Raw genomic sequence first — 23099 nt, 5'->3', positions numbered from 1 at the left:
GAATTCTTTATGTATTCTGGTCATAGGTTATATGTATTGTAAATATGGTCTGCTTAAGGACTACTTTTCATTTTAATGATGTCATTTAAAGTTCTAAATTTTGACAGAATCTCATTTATCAATTTTTTTCTTTTATACATCATGTCTTTTGTATCCTAGGCAGTTCTTGTCTACCCTGAATTTATAAATATTTTCCCTTGTAATTTCTTCTTAAAGTTTTATACTTTTAGGCTTTCATATTTAGGTTCATAGATCCCTTCAAGTTATTTTCATGTATGGAATAAAAGGGTTGGGGTTAATTTTTTACATACAGATACCAGGTGTTTGAGTGATGATTGCTGAAAACACTATCTCTTCCTTGGCTCTTGAATCAAGTTTATATTCTATAAAATGCTAATGTTAAATAATCTTTCAAAACTCAGTGGACCATATATGTGTGGTTCTATTTCTAGATTCTCTGCTTTATTCCAATGATCTATATGTCTTTCCTTACACCAACACTGCCTTGATTACTATAACTTCAGAAGAACTCTTAAAATTAGGTACTAAATGTCTTCCAACACTGTTTTTGTTTTTGTTTTTAACTTTTCTAGGTCCTTTGTACTCCTACATAACTTTTAAACTTCAATATCTAATTCTTCATCTATAGCAAGTATACACAGACCTGAATTTTTATATATACCTTGTGTTTTCTAATCCTGCTAAATTCAAGTACAAGTTCTAGAGGCTCCTAGAGATTTCTTAGTATTTTCTTTGTAGATGATCATTTCATCTACAAATAAAGATTTTGCTCTGCCAGGCCAATCCTATCCTAGTTGTGTCATTTTATTGCCAGACTGTTTTGGTGGGGATGAGGTTTCAAAGTTTAATGGACAGATAAAGAGTAAGCATATCTGTCCTTGTTCCCCACCTTAAGGAGAAAGCATTATATCTTCTTCATTCATATAAGGCATTCTCACTGGAAGTATGGAGTACATGTCTTTAATCTGTTGAGAAGTTTCTGTTCTACTTCTAGTTTCCTGATAGCGTTTACCATGAACAGCTGTAGAATTTAGTCCAATACTTTTTCTCCAACTAGTGACAGTATCATATGGCTTTTGCCTTTCCTCTGTTAAAATGATGTCTTTTGGGGGTGGATCTTCCTTCTGATGCTGAACAAACACTGCCATCTCTATGAAAAAACCACTTTGTACATCCTGCCAGATCTGACTTCTAATAGTTTGTTTTGTTAAACAAATTTCTATCTATGTTCATACTTTTTTCTATTATCTTTATCCAGTTTTAGGATTAGCACAATGTTGAGTTCCTAAAATGAGGGGAGAAGTGTTCCTTCTTTTTTCTGCCTTAATTGTTTGATATAATTTATCAGTTAAAATGTTTATGAGCCTGCTGTTGTCATATAGGTAGTTTTTCCAGCTAGGAATATACTTTCTTTAATAGGTGCTATTCAAATTTTATATTTCCTCTAGAATTAGTTTCATTAATTTTTCTTTCAAGGTACTTCTTTGAAGTTGTCAAATGTATTTCAAAACAGATTTTTGTAATATGCTTTCTATATCATTTTATATTCTGTAAAATCTGTGGCAATGTCTCCTAGATCTTGATATTGTAATTTAAAAAAATGTATAACTGATATTGTGTAACGGGATGAAAAGGTCTAAAGGAACAGGGGAAGTGGGAGGGGTAGGGGAAAAGAAAAAAAGGAAAAGAAAAAATATGAGAAAAGGAAAAAAATGGAAACAAAGTCTTTGCAAGTAGGGAAGTGTGGAGAGGGTGAAGGGAGGGCAAGGGAAGCAGAAAAAAATAAGAACCAAGATACTCATGTAAAGGTACAAGATCCCAATGATGAATGCAACTGTATTTTATACTTAATATATACCAATAAAGTTAATGGGAAAAAAAAGATTAGAGCAGAAATCAATTCAATGGAGACTAAGAGAATGACACAAAAAATTAATGAAGCCAAGAGTTGATTCTTCAAAAGAATCAACAAAATTGACAAACCCTTAGCCAAACTTATCAGCAAATGGATAGAAAAGGCCCAAATCCATGCAATTAGAAAGAAAAGGGTGAAATTATAACAGACCCAGCAGAAATCCAGAGGATCATCAATACCTACTTCGAGAACCTATGTGCCAATAAGATGGAAAACACAGAAGAAATGGACAGATTCCTGGATACCTATGAATTATCAAAGTTGAATGAAGAAGACCTAAGAATTCTAAACAACACAATATAGGCCAATGAAATTGAAAATGTAATTAAAAACTTACCAACTAAGAAAAGCCTTGGTCCTGATGGCTTCACTGCTGAATTCTACAAGACATTTAGAGAGGAACTCCTGCCACTACTGTTTAAACTCTTCAATGAAATTGAAAGGGAAGCAATACTCCTGAATTCATTCCTGGAAGAAAGCATCACCTTGATCCCCAAAGCAGAGAAAGACACAACCCAAAAAGAGAACTATAGGCCAATATCACTAGTGAACATAGATGCAAAAATCCTTAATAAGTTACTGGAAAATAGAATGCAGAAGATTAGCAAGAAGATCATGCACCCTGACCAAGTGGGATTCATCCCAGAGATGCAGGGATGGTTCAACATATGCAAATCAATCAATATAATACACTATATCAATAGAGCCAAGAACAAAAACCATATGATTACCTCCATAGATACAGCAAAAGCATTTGACAAAATCCAACATACATTTATGATAAAAACCCTACAAAAAATTGGAATAGATGATCTCTACCTCAAACTGATAGAAGCCATCTATGAAAAACCAACAGCCAATATCATACTAAATGGTCAAACACTGAAATCCTTCACACTAAAATAAGGAACAGGACAAAGATGTTCACCATCACTTCCCTTGTTCAATATAGTTTTGGAAACATTAGCAATGGCAATTAGACAAGACAAAGAAATAAAAGAAATAAAGATAGGAAATGAAGAAGTCAAGTTGTCAATATTTGGAGATGACATGACACTCTATATAGAAGACTCCAAGAACTCCACTAAAAGTCTTCTAGACTTAATAACCAAATTCAGTAGTGTACCTGGATACAAGGTCAACACACAAAAATCAATAGTTTTCCACTACACGAACAATAGACTCACTGAGAGAGAAATAAGACAAACAATTCCTGTCATAATAGCATCCAAAAAACTGAAATACCAAGGAATCAACTTAACGAAAGAAATCAAAGACCTCTTCTCTGAAAACTATGGCACTCTGAAAAGAGAGATTGAAGATGATATCAGAAAATGGGAATACATCCCCTGCTCCTGGGTAGGAGGGATCAGTATAGTGAAAATGGCCATACTTCCAAAACTGTTATATAGATTCAATGCAATCCCAACTGAAATCCCAGCAGCATACTTCACGGACCTTGAGAAAACAATCCAAAAATTCATTTGGAACAAGAAGAGACCCAGAATAGCAAAAAAAAAATTCTAGGTAACAGAGACATGGCAGGGAGTATCACAATCCCCAACTTGAAACTATACTACAAAGCTACTGTGATAAAAACTGCATGGTACTGACAAAGAAACAGTCCTGGGATCCAGTGGAACAGATTAGTAGATACAGAAACAACTCCAGATAACCTCAGTCATCTCATCTTCACTAAGGGAGACAAATACCCTCACTGGAGGAAAGATAGCCTCTTTAATAAATGGTGCTGGAAAAATTGGGTTTCAACTTGCCAAAGATCAAAACTAGACCTATATCTCTCACCATGCACTAAACTAAAATTGAAATGTATTAAGGATCTAAATATAAAAACAGAAACGCTGAACTGGCTGGAACAGAGGTTAGCTGGAACTCTTGAAGACATTGCTGTAGGAAAGATTTTATGAACAAAACCTCAGTTGCCTGTGAACTAGTACAAAAAATCAACAAGTGGGATCTCCTCTATTAAAAAACCTCTGCAGAGCAAGAGAATCCACCAACAGTGTGAAGAAACAACCCACAATGTGGGAAAAAATCTTCAACTGCTATTCCTCAGACAAAGGTCTATTATCTAGAGCCTATAAAGAACTTAAAAAAATCAGACCTCCCAATTTTAAAGAACCAATTGAAAAACGGGCATCTGAAATGAACAGACATTTCTCACACAAGGAAGTAGAAATGGCAAATAAACATGAAAAAATGCTCAACATCACTGGTTACTCAAGAGGTGCAAATGAAAACAATGCTGAGATTCCACCTCCCTCCAGAAAGAATGGCTGCTATCATGAAATCAAGTGATAACAAATGCTGGTGGGGCTGTAGAGAAAGAGGAACCCTGTTCCACTGCTGGCGGGAGTGTAGACTGGTGCAACCACTGTGGAAATCGGTATGGAGAGACCTCAAAGAACTAGGACTGGAAGTCCTTTTTGACCCAGCTATTCCCCTGCTGGGGATCTTTCCCAAAGAATTAAAAGAATCATACCACAGTGATATATGTGTACCCATCTTCATAGCAGCACAACCTGTAATAGCTAAAACTTGGAAGAAGCCAAAATGTCCATCAACTGGAGACTGGGTAAAGAAAGTGTGGTTTTTGTATAAAATGGAGTACTACTCATCCATCACAAATGAGAAATTAGAGACATTTATATCTAAATTGATGCACATTGAGGCATTACTCTTAAGTGAAATAAACAGGACCCACGTGTAAATACCAAATAGTTTCTCTAGTGTGAGAATGTGAAAGTGTAATTAAAGACTAAAAGGTATAATAGATAATGTGAAATAGGAAGAAAAGGGGCAAAGGGGAAGGGGACATGGGAGAGGTAGGGGGAATGAAAGAAGGGAATGGAATTAATATGAGAAAAATGGAAAAATGGTTACAAAGCCTTTGTAAATAGAGAGGGATGGAGGGGTTGAAGGGAGGGCAGGGGAAAGGGGAAATATAAGAACCAAGAGAGATTATGTAAAGGTGCAAATTCCCAAAGATGAATATCATCATATTGTATATCTAAAATGTACCAATAGAACCATCTCTGTTTAAAAAAAAACTATAAAAAATAAAATATGTATCTTATCTGCTTCAGAAACTCTGGAAAGACATATACATAAATATACATATATCTTAAACAGTGGCTAAGTGTGATCAAGGAAACGTATATATGAAGAGAGGGGCTGATCACTATGGAAATTTTATAATTTTGTTTGGCTTTTGAAACATGTAAGTATAATACCGTTTTACAATTGCAATTTTAAAAATATGTCTTCATGAATTCTTCTTGCATGGATATTCATTTTTTAATTGCATTTCTTCAACATAGTGATGCTTTTCTACAAAGTGGTCACAACTGACTTGATTCAAAGACCAAAGGACATGGAAAATTAGATAAAGTATTACTCTTTTTTATAATATAAAATTAATGTGATGTTTGTTATTTCCCTAATAATTGTTATGTCTTTCAGGTAGGTCCAACCATATTAAAGATAGCATCTGGACTATTCTTGGATCCACTGGATCTTAACACTACAGAGACCAGTGAAGAATGTTACTTTCAGTTTGCAGGTCATTGAGTAAAGAAACTGCTCATGTTAATTACTTATGCAGGCTAGGCTTTGGAGCATAGAAATATAAGGAACATACTCATAAGCCCTTCTTAACATTTTCAGCCCGTGCAACAAACATGTTTCAATAAATATGGATGGTCATTAAGAAATATAACAAATAGGACAAAAAGAAAATGACAAAACTTTTTCAGTGCTTTTGAAAAAGAATACTGCTATACCTGTGTTTTATTTATAAATAAACAGGTTCTGTCAAATTTTATCTTCTTGCCAGCAAATGAAGGACATTGTTTCATAAAGCTTCTAAAATGTACATGAATATTTAATTAAATCATATTTTCTTGAGAAAATAAAGTTCATTCGCATTTATAGCAGTTAGAAGGAGTTCATAATGTCATAAGACCAGGGTAGCCAGTACCGGTTGCTTGTGGAACAAAACTCCTCAATTTTTAAAACTTTTTTTAAAAAATAAACATACAATCATAGGTGTTCATTTACTTTAAAAATTCTAAAGATGAAGAAAATTATTGTCTATATATTTAAGTCCTTGTATAAATTACAAAACTCAAGTTTATGTTACAGAGTCCCTTCCTCAGAGGAAGCATAAAGCACTTTTGTGGTACCTTTCACCAGTAAATATTTGTATCACATTGAATTTGACAAACAAAATAAAAGTCGATATTGCATCTTTAAGCCCTAAGAGAACATTCTTCTAAGCTGTCTCTTGTGATGAATGAGCTTCAGAAGTCATTTGATTGCCATGATGTAACTCAATCTCAAATAAAGATATATAAAAGTAATGCACATATTGACTTCAGTAGAACTCTGAAATATCAGTGAACGGCATACTCTTCTTGCTTGAGTTCAAAAAACACCCTTTGGAAGACAATGGAGTAGTTTAAGACTGTGACAACAAAATAAAATAATAATAATAATAACAATAACAACAATAAAATAAAAATAACAATAAACAATGAGGTAAACTCCCCTTTAGAAAGGCAATATTTGTTGCCCGGACTGTCAGGAAAGAGTTCGATTGTACCTGACACCCAAATGTTTTTCTAACCAGAGTTCAGCCAGTTGCATGGTTGAGGCAAAAGTACTTGCTTTAGATCCTAAGCACATTTTGTACTGCTTAGGGTCCAAGTTTGGATCACAATGAACTGGATGGAAAATATGCACCACTCCTACTTCTTGACTTCTGAAAGGCCTTAAGCCAGATCGAATAACTTTATTGTACAGATCTACATCTTCCAGTCCCCAGCCTTGTATTGAGGTATCAAATCCACCTGCACTCAGAAGATCACTTTTGTAAATACAAGTGATTCCATAGCCATAGTCTCTCCAAAATCCAGTCTTCTTTGAAAACACAAAGTCATCATCAGTGGAAAGACTTCCCACATTGGTTAGCTTTGGGTCATACTGGCTAAAGATGATGGGATAGTACACTTGTTGTCCCTGAAATGTATTGTCTCTACATCGTTGGAGAAAATCTCCTCTAAATATCAAGTCAACATCACAAAATAGCAGCAAAGTATCATTGTCCAACTGAGAAGAAGCCATTTCAAGACCAAGACCTCTGGAAAACTCGCCTTTCATAGGAATCAGGTTCATTTCTGCAGAAGGGTATTTGTTTTGATATTCTTTTATCAACTCAATGTGCTTGTTTGAATCTTGGCCAGAATCCCTGCTGAAGAGAATGATGACCAACTTTACATTCTGCTTTGGGATAAGACACGTGTTTTCAAAGTTCTCCATGAATCTCAAGAAAATGTCATACCTTCCAATGAGGGGGACAAGAATATGTATTTTCTTTTCATTAGGGCCTCCCATTTCTCTGGACCCTTGAAGAGAAGAAAGCATCTTTAAGGAATTGGATATAAAGGAGAATGACTGAGTGTCACTATTAATACTCTCCACAAGACTGTTGACATCAAGCTCTTCCATTTCTCTGAAGAAAGGCTTGCTGAACGACTGCTGGAGATAGGCATGACGTCTCACTGGCACTGTCAGTTTCCTTCCTTTGTGCCTCTTATAAAGGAGTAGTAAATCCAAAATGTACTCCACCCCATACAGGGGATCCACCCTGCGATAGCCATACTGGATTTCCTTGAAGTCAATGAGCCTTCCTCTACTCTTGGCATTCTCATTGATCATCTCCATCACCTGCAAGACAGTGTCATCAAGCGCTGTCCTGAGAACACTGCTGATGCTCTGCCGAGGAGGCTGGTTCTCAGCACCCGAATACAGGAGCTTCCCTGTCATGAATTCCCATTCTATCACTTCATTTCTCTCCCGAGGCTGGAAATGATTAAAAGATGGCATTGCGCCAAGCTGCTGGTCCTCTTTGCTCACTTCACTGTTACTGAGCTTGCTCATCAGAGCACTTTCTCTGTGGAGCTGGATGGTGCGGAAGCGAAGTTCAGAGATTTTTCGACTGAGCATGTAATTATGCAGTCTGTACTGGTATGCAGGCCTTTTGTTAGGATGCAGAGTTATGGCTGCATGGATTTTGCTATTGTGAAGATCTTGGATGTAACCCTTCCGGTTGTGTTCATAATTTTCATGAAACAGTTGTTGCATCTGAAAGTAAAATTAAATCATAATGTTAGACTAATTTTAAAATAATCAACAAGAAAGCAAAAAATTTAAATTAAAATAGTTGATAAAATTTATTCATGTGGTATTACAGAATAAACTAGTTTGTAAAATTTGTATTTTAAAGAATGTGAAATTTTACCTTTTAAAAATTGACAAAAATATTGTATTTCTTGTGTACAATATGTTCTGAAATATTTGAACATTATGGAATTTGTAAATCTAGATAATTAGCTTATTCATTACCTCACATGGTTGCCATTTTTGGGATGAGAATACTTAATAATATTCAGCATGTTTAAATAATACAATGCATTATTATTAACTCTCCTCATTATGTTGCACAGTAGGTCTTTTTTATTTGTTCCTCATATCAAATTAAAATTTTGTATCATTTGACTAACACTTCCCGAACCTTCCCACAACTTCCCTAGCCTTCAGTAACCACCACTTTACTATCTACTTCTATGAGATCAACCTTTTCAGTTTTCAAGTATGAGTGACAACATAAATGTCAAGTTTGTATAATCTGATACTGCAAACTAAGTTCCAGGTATATATTTTTAAATAATCTTTGCTTCCCTATGAATTTTGGTGCTAATCCAGAATATAAAAAAAAGAGAAGAATTGAATATTTTTATATTCCATCACAGATCATTGTGAAGAAAAGAGGCAGAATTCACATATGATGAGTGTTCAAAAATAGAAGGTTCACAATGGGTCACAGAGGAAATTAAAGAAGAAATCAGTCAGTTCCTTCAATTAAATGACAATGACAATACAACATATCGGAATCTATGGGACACAATGAAAGCAGTCTTATGAGGGAAACTCATAGCAGTGAATACACATATTAGGAAAACAGAATGAGCCCAATTAAACAACCTGATGCTGAACCTTAAGCTTCTAGAAAAAGAAGAGCAGGACAACCCCAAAGCTCATACAAGGGAGGAAATTATAAAGATCAGAGGAGAAATCAATGCAATGGAGACTAAGAGAACGATACAAAAAATCAGTGAAGCCAAGAGTTGGTTCTTTGAAAGAATCAACAAAATTGACAAACCTTTAGCCAACCTTGTCAGAAAAAGGAAAGAAAAGGCCCAAATCCATGCAATTAGGAATGAAAAGGGTGAAATGACAACAGACCCAGCAGAAATCCAGATGATCATCAATACCTACTTCCAGAACCTATATGCCAATAAGATGGACAACACAGAAGAAATGGACAGATTCCTAGATACATATGAATTACCAAAGTTGAATGAAGAAGACCTAAAAATTCTAAACAACCCAATATCAACCAATGAAATTGAAAATGTAATTAAAAACTTATCAACTAAGAAAAGCCTGGGCCCTGATGGCTTCACTGCTGAATTCTACAAGACATTTAGAGAGGAACTACTGCCACTACTGTTTAAAGTCTTTAATGAAATTGAAAGGGAAGCAATACTCCCAAATTCATTCCTGGAAGCAAGCATCACCTTGATCCCCAAAGCAGAGAAAGACCCAACTGAAAAAGAGAATTATAGGCCAATCTCACTAATGAACATAGATGCAAAAATCCTTAATAAGATACTGGCAAACAGAATGCAGAAGATCATCAAGAAGATCATACACCCTGATCAAGTGGGATTCAACCCAGGGATCCAGGAATGGTTCAATATACGAAAATCAATCAATGTAATACACTATACCAATAGAGCCAAGAACAAAAACCATATGATTATCTCCATAGACACAGAAAAAGGATTTGACAAAATCCAACATGCATTTATGAAAAAAACCCTACAAAAAATTGGAATAGATGGTCTCTACCTCAAACTGATAGAAGCCATCTATGAAAAACCAACAGCCAATATCATACTAAATGGTCAAAAACTGAAATCCTTCACACTAAAATCAGGAACAAGACAAGGATGTCCACTGTCACCACTCTTGTTCAATATAGTTCTGGAAACATTAGCCATGGCAATTAGACAAGAGAAAGAAATAAAAGGAATAAAGATAGGTAATGAAGAAGTCAAATTGTCATTATTTGCAGATGACATGATATTCTATATAGAAGACCCCAAGAACGATAACCAAATTCAGTAGTGTACCTGGATACAAGGTCAACACACAAAAATCAATAGCTTTCCTCTACACTAATGACAGACTCACTGAGAGATAAATAGGGCAAATAATTCCTTTCACAATAGCATCCAAAAAACTGAAATACCTAGGAATCATCCTAATGAAAGAAATCAAAGACCTCTTCTCTGAAAACTATGGCACTCTGAAAAGAGAGATTGAAGATGATATCAGAAAATGGACAGGCATCCCCTGCTCCTGAGTAGGAAGGATTAATATAGTGAAAATGGCCATACTTCCAAAACTGCTATAGAGATTTAATGCAATTCCAATTGAGATCCCAGCAGCATACTTCATGGACCTTGAGAAAACAATCCAAAACTTCATTTGGAACAAGAAGAGACCCAGAATAGCAAAAGCAATTCTAGGTAACAGAGACATGGCAAGGGATATCACAATCCCCAACCTGCAACTCTACTACAAAGCTACTGTGATAAAAACAGCATGGTACTGGCAAAGAAACAGACTTGAGGACCAGTGGAACAGATTAGAAGATGCAGAAACAATGCCAGACACACTCAGCCATCTCATCTTTGATAAAGGAGCCAAACACCTTCACTGGAGGAAAGATAGCCTCTTTAATAAATGGTGCTTTAAAAATTGGGCTTCAACTTGCCAAAGATTAAAACTAGACCTGTATCTCTCACCATGCACTAAACTAAAATCAAAATGGATTAAAGATCTAAATATTAAAATAGAAATTCTGAACCAGTTGGAACAGAGGTTAAGTAGAACCCTTGAAGACATCGGTGTAGGAAAAGATTTTATGAACAAAACCTCAGTTGCCTGTGAACTAGCACAAACAATCAACAAGTGGGATCTCTTCTGATTAAAAAGCTTCTGCACAGCAAGAGAAACCACCAGCAGTGTGAAGAGAAAACCCACAATGTGGGAAAAAATCTTCACCTGCTCTTCCTCAGACAAAGATCTACTATCTCGAATCTATAAAGAACTTAAAAAATCAGACCTCCCAAAATTAAAGACTCAATCCAAAAATGGGTATCTGAAATGAACAGACATTTCTCAGACAAAGAAGTAGAAATGGCAAATAAATACATGAAAAAATGTTCAACATCACTGGTCATTTGAGAGATGCAAATGAAAACAATGCTGAGATTCCATCTCACTCCAGAAAGAATGGCTGCTATCATGAAATCCACCAATAAGAAATGCTGGTGGGGCTGTGGGGAAAGAGTAACCCTGCTCCACTGCCGGTGGGAGTGTAGACTGGTGCAAGCACTGTGGAAATCAGTATGGAGATACCTCAAAGAATTAGGACTGGAAGTACCATTTGACCCTGCTATTCTACTGCTAGGGATCTTCCCCAAAGAATTAAAAGAATCATACCACAGTGATATATGTGCACCCATGTTCATAGCAGCACAGTTTTTAATAGCTAAAACTTGGAAACAGCCCAAATGCCCATCAACTGGAGACTGGATCAAGAAAATGTGGGGTTTTTAAAAATAAAATGGAGTACTACTCAGCCATAAAAAATGAGAAATTAGAGACATTTATAGCTAAGTGGATGCACATTGAGGCGATACTCTTATGTGAAATAAATAGAACACACATGTATAAATACTGAATAGTTTCTCTGGTGTGAGAAACTGAAAGTGTAAATAAGGGCTAAAATGTATAATAGGTAATGTGAAATAGGAAGAAAAGGGGCAAAGGGGAAGGAAGTGGGAGGGCTAGGGCAAAGGATAGAAGAGAATGGGATTAATATGAGAAAATGGAAAAATAGGAACAAAACCTTTGTAAATAGGGAGGACTGGAGGAGTTGAAGGGAGGGCTGGGCAAGGGTGAAAAATAAGAACCAAGAGAGACTATGTAAAGGTGCAAATTTCCAATGATGAATGTCATTATATTGTATACCTAAAATGTACCAGTGATTAGAATGAATAATCAATAATGTAAAATAGGAAGAAAAGGTCCAAAGGGGTAGGGGTAGTGGGAGGGGCAGGGGAAAGGAAAGAAGGCAAAGGAAAAACGCTGAGAAATGGAAAAAATGGAAATAAAGTCTTTGTAAATATGGAAGGGTGGAGGGCGTGAAGGGAGGGCTAGGAATGGGGAAAAAATAAGAACTAAGATGCATTATATAAAGGTACAGTTCCCAATGAGAAATGTAGTTGTGTTGTATACCTACAATGTACCAATAAAAGAATTTAATTTTAAAAAATAGAAGGTTCACTTGGAGGAGTAAAACCAATTACCTGCTGTAAATACTCAACAAACATATCAACTCTCTCTGCCTCATTCATCATCAGTGTAACATAAAATCTAGTGCGTTAACATTAGGGCTCCACAAGAATGACTGAACCCAAGCAGGTTAATAATAGTAAGCATTGTCAAGGAAGTGAAAGATTGAAACTGATAAACTGCTGATAAGAATATAACCTGGCTCAGCCATGTGGGGAAAAGTTTATCAACTAAAATAGACACATTGCCAATAGCTCAGTAACTCTACTCTCCATTATGGTCAATAAGAACACACATAAACATACACTTGACGAATATTGCCACAGTACTTATCATGCCCTCAAACTTGAAAATCCCAAATATACATTGAATATAAGAGATAAGTAGATGTAATATGTTCAAGTAATGGAAAACAATAAAGCAGTAAAAAATTAATACAGTACTATGACTTACAAAAAAGTAAATAGGGGCTGGGGGTGTACCTCAATGGTATAGAATTTGTAGGAGGTCCTGAGTGCTCTCTCTCTCTCTCTCTCTCTCTCTCTCTCACACACACACACACACACACACACACACACACACACACACACACAAAAGAAGCCATTTAACAAGAGTGGATTTGTAGGATTCTATTATGTGAAATTCAGAAACAAGTAAAGCTAATGACAGTGTTAGCTGTTAAATCAGTGATGAAAAATTGAGAAGCGGGAAACATGTGCTGGCTAATGTTCTATTAGATGATGATATGTATACATTTAGTTTGTCAACATTCACTGAACAATTACTTGCGATATGCTTGTTTGTTACACCCTAATACATCAATTAATAGAAGATAATCTAAAGGTATGCATATGCAATCATGTGGAATTACATATGTTTGGTATGTTTTATGATATGTGTGTACACAAATATGTGTGCAAATGAAGATGGAAAGAGAGACATAGAGAGAAAAAGAGAGACAAAGTGAGACAGAGAAAGACAGAGCGAAGAGAGAGAGAGAGAGACAGAGACAGAGACAGAGAGAGACAGAGAGAGAAACAGAGTAAGAGATAGTATCAGAGTATTCTAAGATAAGGTGACCTGAATGTGAGTGGATTATAACACTATGGCAGATTCTTTATCTCTGGTATTTTACTTGGTCTCTTTTTCATCCTCAGATAAATTTTTAAGATATCATTATTTGATTTTGAAGGAAATAACAAGAGTTATTTTTTAGAAGGATTTAAGAGTTGCTTTAAGATGCAGCAGTTTAATGACATCCAATTTTTTCCAATAAACATAGGCCAAATTTTATATGAAGTTTTGGTCAAGTTTTATTGAATTAAATCGATAATTTGTGGTGGACTTATATATCTCCATTTGTTTTTATCTAAAATCACTTTAGTATTTTGAATTCTATAATTTTTCATGGATTTTTTCTCTATAAGCAGATAAAAGAAATCAGATCACATACTGACTACTAATTATAATATCTGCCAAAGGTATTAGTTATTTGAAGCAATTCTTTCTTAAGGCATGCTTTCATTCCTAGATGAGACAATGTGCTAAGTAAAGTTAGAAATAATTCTCAGAGTTGAGCTGTTAATATGTAGATTTACCCACTCCTTTAGTGATATTAAATTGAGTAATTCTACCAGTTTGACAAAGGTGACCCTTTAGTGTAGAACAAATGATATCTTAATATGAAAGTGTATAATTACATCATTTTGATCAATTTTGTCTGTATAGGGTATATTTTTCAAATGAATTTTTTTTTGGTAGCGGGGATTGAACTCAGGACTTTGGGATTGTGAGGCAGGCAGCAGAACCACTGAGTTAAATCCCCAGCCCTTTCAAATGAATTTTTGCAGAAATATAATAAACAGAAGAAAAGCAGTGGTCCCCAAAATCCTTGAAAGTAGAATATTTATACCTACTCCAAGTAGTAGAATAGTGATGAGAGTATCTTAATTTAGTTTACATTTTCCAATGAGAAGAAAAGAGTATATTGAAATTTTCCACCTTTATATGTAGGAGGATAAACCTATACAGGTTAGATAGATAATGCTATCATAATAATCATTTCTGTCATTTTCTAGACAACATGTTTAAATCTCAGTCTCCATATTGATAAAATCAGTGTTCTTAACATGTTATTAAATAAAAAATATATAAGGTGCTTGGCATTGTGTCTGTCACATAGAAAGCATTCAGTAAATGATAGCTCTGTATAAACAACAGCTGAAGGACATGCCAAACTTCTCCTGAGATGCTTCTTCTTAGCTAGGAATCATAGGGCAAATGAGAATGAAAGTTATACCCTTTAGTTAATTTGCTTCATCTTTATTTCTGAGATGTTTGGGAACAATTATAAACTTGACTGGATTCTCCAACACTTTAACATATCCAGCATCACATTGAAGTATTTAATTATTATAAGAGAGACAAATTGTTGTGAGGATTTCAGGAAACCAAGGTTTATGGGAATTAATTTATTTAATCAGGAATAATAAGATTACAACTAAAGCCTGACTTCTCATGATTATTAGTGTTGCTACTTACCACAATACGTTTTGCATGGAGCAAATTGTTTTATGAAAAAATGTAAAATTAAAAAAAATTATAGTTGCTTATTGAAAATTATTGGGAATTTCTAATGTAAGTTAGTTTCCTCTACTTTAAAGATTATCAGTTGATTTCATGGTACTTCCAAAGCTTATTCTGAAAAGGCATCACTTCACAGTACCAAAATCATAATTAACACCACTGCATTACAGTTAACAACAGCGCTTTAAATACATCACCCATAGTCTTACACTCAGAGAAGGAAATTTATCTGAGAGGCTATAGGAAAATCTATTATAAAAATCAGACAGAGGAAGAATAACTGCTAAGAAAGATCTGTGTATTAAATTATTATTACTCTTTTAGTACATTAAGACTTCTTTATCCCCTTAACCTAATTACTAATGAAAAATAGCATAGGAAATATATGGGATGACTATAGCTATATAAATGCTAAAGTAAAATAAAAAAAACTGTAAGGAATTGACTGCAAACAGGCCCAAGACAACATTTGGAACAATAGGAACTTTGTAAAATTAGATTGTGAAAATGATGGCACAATATAAATTTACTGGATACCACGATCCTGTACACTTAGGGGAAGAATTTTGTGGAACATAAATTATACTTCAATAGTGATCTTGAAATAATGAGTGTTAAAAATAAAATAGAGCCAACTCCAGCTTTAAAAACCTCAGAGATTGAAATAATATTAGTCACCAAAATGTGGTTTTCCAAAAGCTCTTGAAGTTGAGCAGGATCATCTGGAAGCAAGTAGGAACAAAAGGCCAAGCGGAGCAAAGTCAATGGCTAAAGCATCCATAGACAGAGTCAATTTCACAAAGCAAAAGGAAAATACAGCACAGGAAAATGTAGGGCAGAAAACCTACTCTATGTTTATAACTGGATCAGGGACTCAGGTGAGCCAGGCTGGTGGAATCAGCTACTGGTGGCAACACTTGTTTTAGAAAAATAGAAGAGACACAGCTACAGAAAGAATTAAGCACTTAAAACATGCACACACACACACACACACACACACACACACACACACACATGAAGCAGGTTTAATCTGAGGCAGCATGTCCCATTGCCTTGGTGAGCAGGGTGGGAGAACAGAAACCCTCACATATTTTACATCTTCACTACACAACAACCACTTCTTCCCATGGAGGCAGTGTACACCTTCCCTACAAGTCAGCTGGGCCCAGGAAAATGGTGACTATGACATAGAAATTAAAATCATGGGATAGAGGGAAATGCCTGAGTGGCTGAGTTGCAGCTGTCCAAACTTCACTGTGGGAGAATACACAGTAGCTGGACAGTATGGAGTCTAGAAGCTGCTAGTGCATTTAGCCAGGTGGAGGGAAATGCCAAAAAAAAAAGAAAAGGCAGTTTGACTGTTGTGGCAGGTAAGGAGTTCATCCATATCCATGTGAGGTTTTGCAGGGGGCAGGGATCTGAGTCTGTAGCGCTTCTGTAAGGACCAGAAAAAGCTGACTGCTTGTGGTTTTTCATCCCAGAGAAGACTTCTCAGAGCACAGTCTGAGCTCAACTACCTCTTCATTGCTCAGAAGCATTCAGAGTAAATGTAGCAGTGCAGACAGTGGTCAGCTGTGCCTCCAAAAACAGTCCAGTGAGCTCTGGAACTTGGACCCACAATCCAGACCCATCACAGATGATCTGAATGAGAGCCTCAGTGGACATTCCAAATTCTTCCTGTACCTTTATTTCCAAGTGCAGAAAATTCTGAGTATGATTCACTTTAACTGTTGACAGCCTTGCCTTAGCATTCATCTAAAAACCATAAAAAGGCAGAGCTGTCTCCAGACTCCCCTAAAGTTTTTCCTACTCAGCCCTCCTTTTCTGAGGTGGTATCCAATAACAAAAGTGCAGGGGAAATAACTGTCCACAGGAGAAATATTGGATCTGTGTGTGTGTGTGTGTGTGTGCGCATGTGTGTGTATCATGCATGTGTCTGTTAGAGTGAATATGTGCTGCTTTTGTTTCTGTAGTGTTCTACACTGTTTTATAATGTTTTCCCAAATCATACATTGTTTCTCTAACTTGTTATTCTGTTGGTTCATTTATTGAATTCAATCTCTATCTCTTCTCTCACTTTCTGTTTAATTCCTTTCCCTTCTTTCTTTTTTTCCATCTTTTTACTCTCACATGTCTCCTCCATATTTTTCCTATTTTTTATTGTATAATAATATTGTCATTGGCCAGGGATTTAGCTCAGTGGTTTCACCACCTGCTGCGCAAGAGCAAAGACCGGAGCTCGGTACCAAAAAAAAAAAAAAATCTATCTATCTATCTATCTATCTATCTATCCATCTATATATATATATATATATATAATTAATGCCTATTTTTCCTTACCTTATCCTACATTATTACTAATTACTAATTATTACACTATTACTAATTATATTATTACTCTCCCTTTCTTTTCCAGTATTAGGGAAATAGCTTAGAATTTTTAAAATAAAGTTCAAATTTTATGTTGATGTATAGTTTGTTTTTTAGATGTTAACATTACTGGTCATTACTCTCTCCTCACAAGATAATGGTAGAGATTAAACCTAAGATTTTGAATAGGTTGAGTGAGGACTTCCAAAGTTAGACACACAGCCTAGGGCACATCACAAAGAGAAAGCCCGTACTAAAATGACCTTCATAAAACAGTGTCAGAGATATCTATGCCAACTGATCTATGATGTTCAACACGTATACACCAGAATTATGAGAAAAAAGACATCAAGATATTTCCAAAAATTTATTGCTTTCCCAATGCTGATTGCACAGATATTGAAATAAATGCAATTCTAGACAAAGAATTTTTTAAAACTTTTAGTTAAAATAATCGGTGAGACCACAAAAGATATAAATATGTAGCTTAATGAATTAAATAAGAAAACACAAGCTATGAAAAAAACCATTTTAATAAAAAGAGATTCTAAATAGAACCAATAAGGAATTTTGGAAATGAAAACATTAATTAGTAAAATAAAAAAAAACCTTAATAGGAAGTTTCAACAGTAGGCTTGATTAATCATAAGAAAAGATCAGGGCTTAAAGACAAGGAACATTCAGACAATAATAAAAAAGAAAATAAGAAACAAGGAACAGAAGTATATTCCATCGTTCTTGGACAACTGTAAAAGACCAAATTTAATAATCATTGGGCTTGATGAAGATGAAGAAATATAGGCTAATGGCATAGAAAAACCATACACCACAATTAAAATTTTTACATAAATTAACAAAAAGTTCACAAATCTGGGCAATAAAATGTATACCCAAATACTCAAGGCATGTGTGTGTGTATATATATACACACACACTCAGAAAAGGATGTCTTCATGTCATATCATGGTCAAATTGCCAAAATTCAGAAAAACAACAACAACAAAAAATATTAAAATCTGTCAGAAAGAAACATCAGAGCAATTATAATGATTAATTCATCAAAATAACAGTAAATTTCTCAACAGAACTCTATCTAAAGGTCAGATAGGCTTGGAATGATATATTTCACCCTGAAAGAAAACTGCCAACCTAGATTGTAATAGCTTTCAAGGCTATCCTTACAAACTGAGGGATGTACAAAGACCTTTGAAGATAAGCATAAAGAAATCCATGACCACGAAGCAACATTTCACAAAATATTAAGATAATCTTAAAAACAGAGGAAAGTGATATTAGAACCATGAGAACAATGTATAATAGATAATATGAAATAGAAAAGTTCCAAAGGGGAAGGGGACATTAGAGGGGTAAGGAAAAGGAAAGAAGAGAAAGTAGTAAATGTGAGAAAAGGAAAAAATGGAAGTAACGAATTTCTTGAAAAAGTAGATGAACAAAGGAGAATCTAAAATGAATCATATCAAAAAAAGCAACAAAATGATATGAACTAGTACATACATTTTAATAATAATAATTTAAATGGTCTTAATTAAACAATTAAAAGACACAGACTGATAGACTGGATCAAGAAAGAAGACACAAGTATATGCTGCCTGCAAGAAACATACCAAATCCAAAAAGACTTATGCAGGTGGAAAATGAAAGAAATGGAAAATTGCTACTACAAGTATCTGGAATCTGAAAACAAGTAGGAGTAGTTATATCTGACAAAGCTGACTTTATACTAAAACTAGTTAGAAGAGACAAGGTATGTCACTACATATTGGTAAAGGCAACAATTCACCAAAAGAGTTAATGATTGTGAACATATACACATTGAGTATTGTTGTGCTATATTTCATCAAACAAAATGCTACATGATGCAAAAGAACAGATAGACTCCAGTACAGTCGTAATAGGTGACTGCAATACCTCATTCTAACTGATATATCAACCAGACATAAGGTCAATGGAAAAATCAGCTTTGAATTACACTATAGAACAAGTGGAATTAAGAGAAATCTATAGAGTGCACCATCCAACAGCAGAATATGTATTCTTTTCTGTGACCCATGGATCTTTCTCTAAATTAAACCATATTTTAGACCATAAAGCAAGTCTTAATAAATACAAATATTGAAACAATCTCATTCCTGTATCCTGTCAAATCACAATTTCACCCTCTAAGGTAATTATTGATTTACATGTAGTTGTAAAAAAACACCAAAAGATTCATTGTACCCCTTCTCCAGTTTTCGCAAATGACAACATCTTGAAAAACTATAATTTTCACAACAAGAGTATGGATATAATCCACTGATCTTGTTGATATTTTTCCAGTTTGGCTTCTGTGTGTGTGTGTGTGTGTGTGTGTGTGTGTGTGTGTGTGTGTCTGTGTGTGTGTGTCTGTGTGTGTGTATGTGGTCATGCTTGTGCAGAGCCACATGAATGTGTGGCTTGTCTAGATGTCCACTCAAAGCCTCAAGTGCTCATAGATGGGGCTTTGCAGAGGTGATGGTGCGTGAGAACATAGGGAAGCCAAACTGGGAAAATCTCAATAGGATCATTGGGTTATATCCGTACCCTGGTTACAGTTTCTCAAGATGTTATCATTGGGAAACCTGGAGAAGAGGTACAATTAATCTTTTGGTATTTAAGTTGCCTAAGTCAGTTGTGCTTATGGTTTATCTTTGTGCAGTACTAAGGATCTAACCCAGGGGCAGGATATCACTGAGCTACATCCCCAGCCCTTTTAAAAGAAATTATTGTTGTTATTGTTATTTTCATTTTGACACAGACTGGGCTTGGACTGCAGCTCATTCTGTGTAAGCCTCTTGAGTAGCTGGAACTACAGGCACAAGCCATCACACTCTTCACAGATATACTTTTTAAATAACAAAAAATCTGAGGCCAGTGGCTAACACATGTAATCTCAGCCATTTCAGAACCCAAGGCAGGGGGAGCACAAGTTTAATGGCAACCTGGCCAACTTAAGGAGACCCTATCTGAAAATAAAATTATAAAAGGGCTGGATAGACTATTTGCCTACCTTGAGTGAGGCCTTGGTTTAAGCCACATTACAGTAAAAAATAAAGATAAATAAATAGCAAAAAACTTTAAAAGTTATTTTCCTTTCTCTATTACGTCACTTGCTACAATGTGGATTAACCTGAAAGCATACATTGTGAAATTAGTCAGTCATTAAAGGGTATTGGATAATTTCACTTATAGGAGGTATCTAACGTAATCAAATGCATAGAAATAGAAAGTAGAATGGCAAATGTCAGGGGTTAAGAAAAGAGAAAATGGGAAGCTGTTGTTCAATGGATACCAAGTTCTGGTTTTGTAAGATGGAAACTGCAAGAGATCTGCTGTGCAGAAATCCGGATAGAATTGATCCTACTGAAACATAGACTTAGAAATAGTTAAATGGCAAATACATACATATATAATACCCATTACATATAATTAGGTATTATACATGATATATACATTATTATGTTATATATTATATGCATCATATATACTACATGCATTATTATGTATTATGTGCATATATATATATATATATGTGTAATATTCTTTATTTTAGAAGACCCTAATCTTCCCAGAGAGAGTGAATGTTGCACTGACCACTTAATATACTTTGTCCTAAATGTTTCTGGGTGGATTAGCTTCATTTGTGGGCAAGATCTCTCACATGTAAAAAATGGTGCTGTTTGGCCATGAGGTCAGGTTTCTTTACACCATACCCCCAGAGAAAGGAAAATAGACTTCACAATCCAGACATAGCAGAAAAGTGACACAAGAAAAGCAGTACTGTTGAGAGAACTGAGCACAAGCACAATGTTTCGGGCCAGTCACACACAGAGCTTTCAGTTTCCTAAGGCTATGTTTCCACTTTATTTTAGTTAGTGTAGTTGTGGCTCTGTTATATGCACCCAAAAGAGTCCTGTCAAAAAGGTCAATGTTGATAAATCTTAATTTCTTCAGTGTGCTATTGTTCTGTATATTTTTTTCTTTTTTCTTTTTTTCTTTTTTTTTTTTTTTTGGTACTGGGGCTTGAACTGGGGACCTTGCACTTTCAAGGAAGGTGACAGAACCACTGAGCTAAATCCTCGGCCCAAAACATTTTTTACAATTAAGTTTATTTTTTTTTCTGGTACCAGGGATTGAACTCAGGACCTTGTGCTTGCAAAGCAGGTGCAGTGCCACTGAGCTAAATTCCCAGCCCTTTGTTCTGTATATTTCTAAATGGACTTGTCTTCTTTTTGACTAATTCATTTTTGGTTGAAACCAGAATAACACTCTCCTATGGGTGATCTGTATCATTAAATTGATGCTTTTTATCCCATTCATTCTATTTAGCTATTTTAGTTATAGAAGAATACTATCAGACCATATAGAAAATATCTTGAGGTATTGTTTTATGCGATGAACTTTTTTCTGCAGTATATATTTGACACAGCTTCATACTTTCAGACAACATAAAAATAGCTCACAAATTACTAAAATTACTGTTATAGAATTATCAATAAGGTATCTTTTGGATTTTTGCTATTTTATGCAAATATGAAGAGATTTAAAATCAGAAAATACTAAGTTCATCAGATTTCAGTTCATAATGGTAAAATAATACATATCAAAGTTGTTCGTGGTTTAATTTTCCATTAAATGAGTTATTATACATGGTCAACCACAGTTAAAAAATATTAAATGGAAAATTCTGAAAGAAGCAATTCATAAGTTTTAAGTTCCACAATGTTCTAAGTAGCATGATGAAATCTTATGCTCTCCCATCTGCTTCCTTTCCACCAGGATTGTAGCTCTTCCCTGTGTCCACCATATCCACACTGTCTAAACTACCCTCCCATTAGTCATTTCATAATCATCTTGGTTATATAGCTTCCATGGTATTGGTGCTTATAATACTTATTTTACTTAATGATGGTCACAAAGTACAAGAGTAATAGTGCTAGTAATTCCAATATGCCAAAGAGAACCCATAAAGTGCTTCTTTTAAGTGAAAATTCTAAGCTTAATAAGAAAAGGAAAAATTATATCCTGAGGTTGTTAAAACCTATGGTAAGAACAGATCTGTCCATAAAATTGTAAAGAAGGAAAAAGAACTCAATTTTGCTGTAACATCTCAAATAGTGAGTGAGAAGTGCTTAGCTTAGGTGAAAAAGGCATTATAAGATTCAGTACTACTTGTACTTAATTTTTCTAATTAATAAAATGAACCCCCAAACTCCAGGAATAATAACTGAACATGGTTGATAATCTATTTTCCTATTTTAGCCTGACATATACACACTCAGAAAATAGCCATGTAGACATGGATGATTGTCTAAGCCTACATAATTCACTTCTCCTGTAAATTTAAAAAAATTGTTTGATAAACAAGTAAAATTGTGCATTCACAATTTATTTAAACATTTTTAATCACAATTAATTCCAGAGATGAGGCAGAGAAGAAATGCTTTTCATGTCTCCATCTTGGAAACACATACACATCCTTTCTCCATACATCACCATTCCACTGATGGTTTTATTTTCTTCTAAATGGTTGGTTCACACTATGACTTGTAACAGACAATGGGAATGAGAGCTTATTATTTCCAATCTAGGCTTTCAAAACCTCTAAAAAACAAAATGTAATGGTAGTATTTGCCACAAAATTTCAGAAGACATTAAC

At 34.9% G+C, this 23099-nt stretch overlaps 1 protein-coding gene across 1 annotated transcript in view; it reads right to left on the bottom strand.

The window, feature by feature from the left end:
* Positions 1-5712: 5712 nt before the first annotated feature.
* The window catches only part of Chsy3 (chondroitin sulfate synthase 3), a 275320-nt gene continuing 257933 nt past the window's right edge, over positions 5713-23099 (bottom strand). The window contains exon 3 of the mRNA XM_004854437.3: positions 5713-8101. Coding sequence (XP_004854494.1) covers positions 6539-8101 — 1563 coding nt within the window. The 3' untranslated portion in view covers positions 5713-6538. The remainder of the gene's footprint in view (positions 8102-23099) is intronic.

Source organism: Heterocephalus glaber, unplaced genomic scaffold (assembly GCF_053883595.1).
Source record: "Heterocephalus glaber isolate CG9 unplaced genomic scaffold, H.glaber_assembly_v1.0 deba00001463, whole genome shotgun sequence".
Lineage (NCBI taxonomy): Eukaryota > Metazoa > Chordata > Mammalia > Rodentia > Bathyergidae > Heterocephalus > Heterocephalus glaber.
This window is presented reverse-complemented; position numbering and strand designations above follow the sequence as displayed.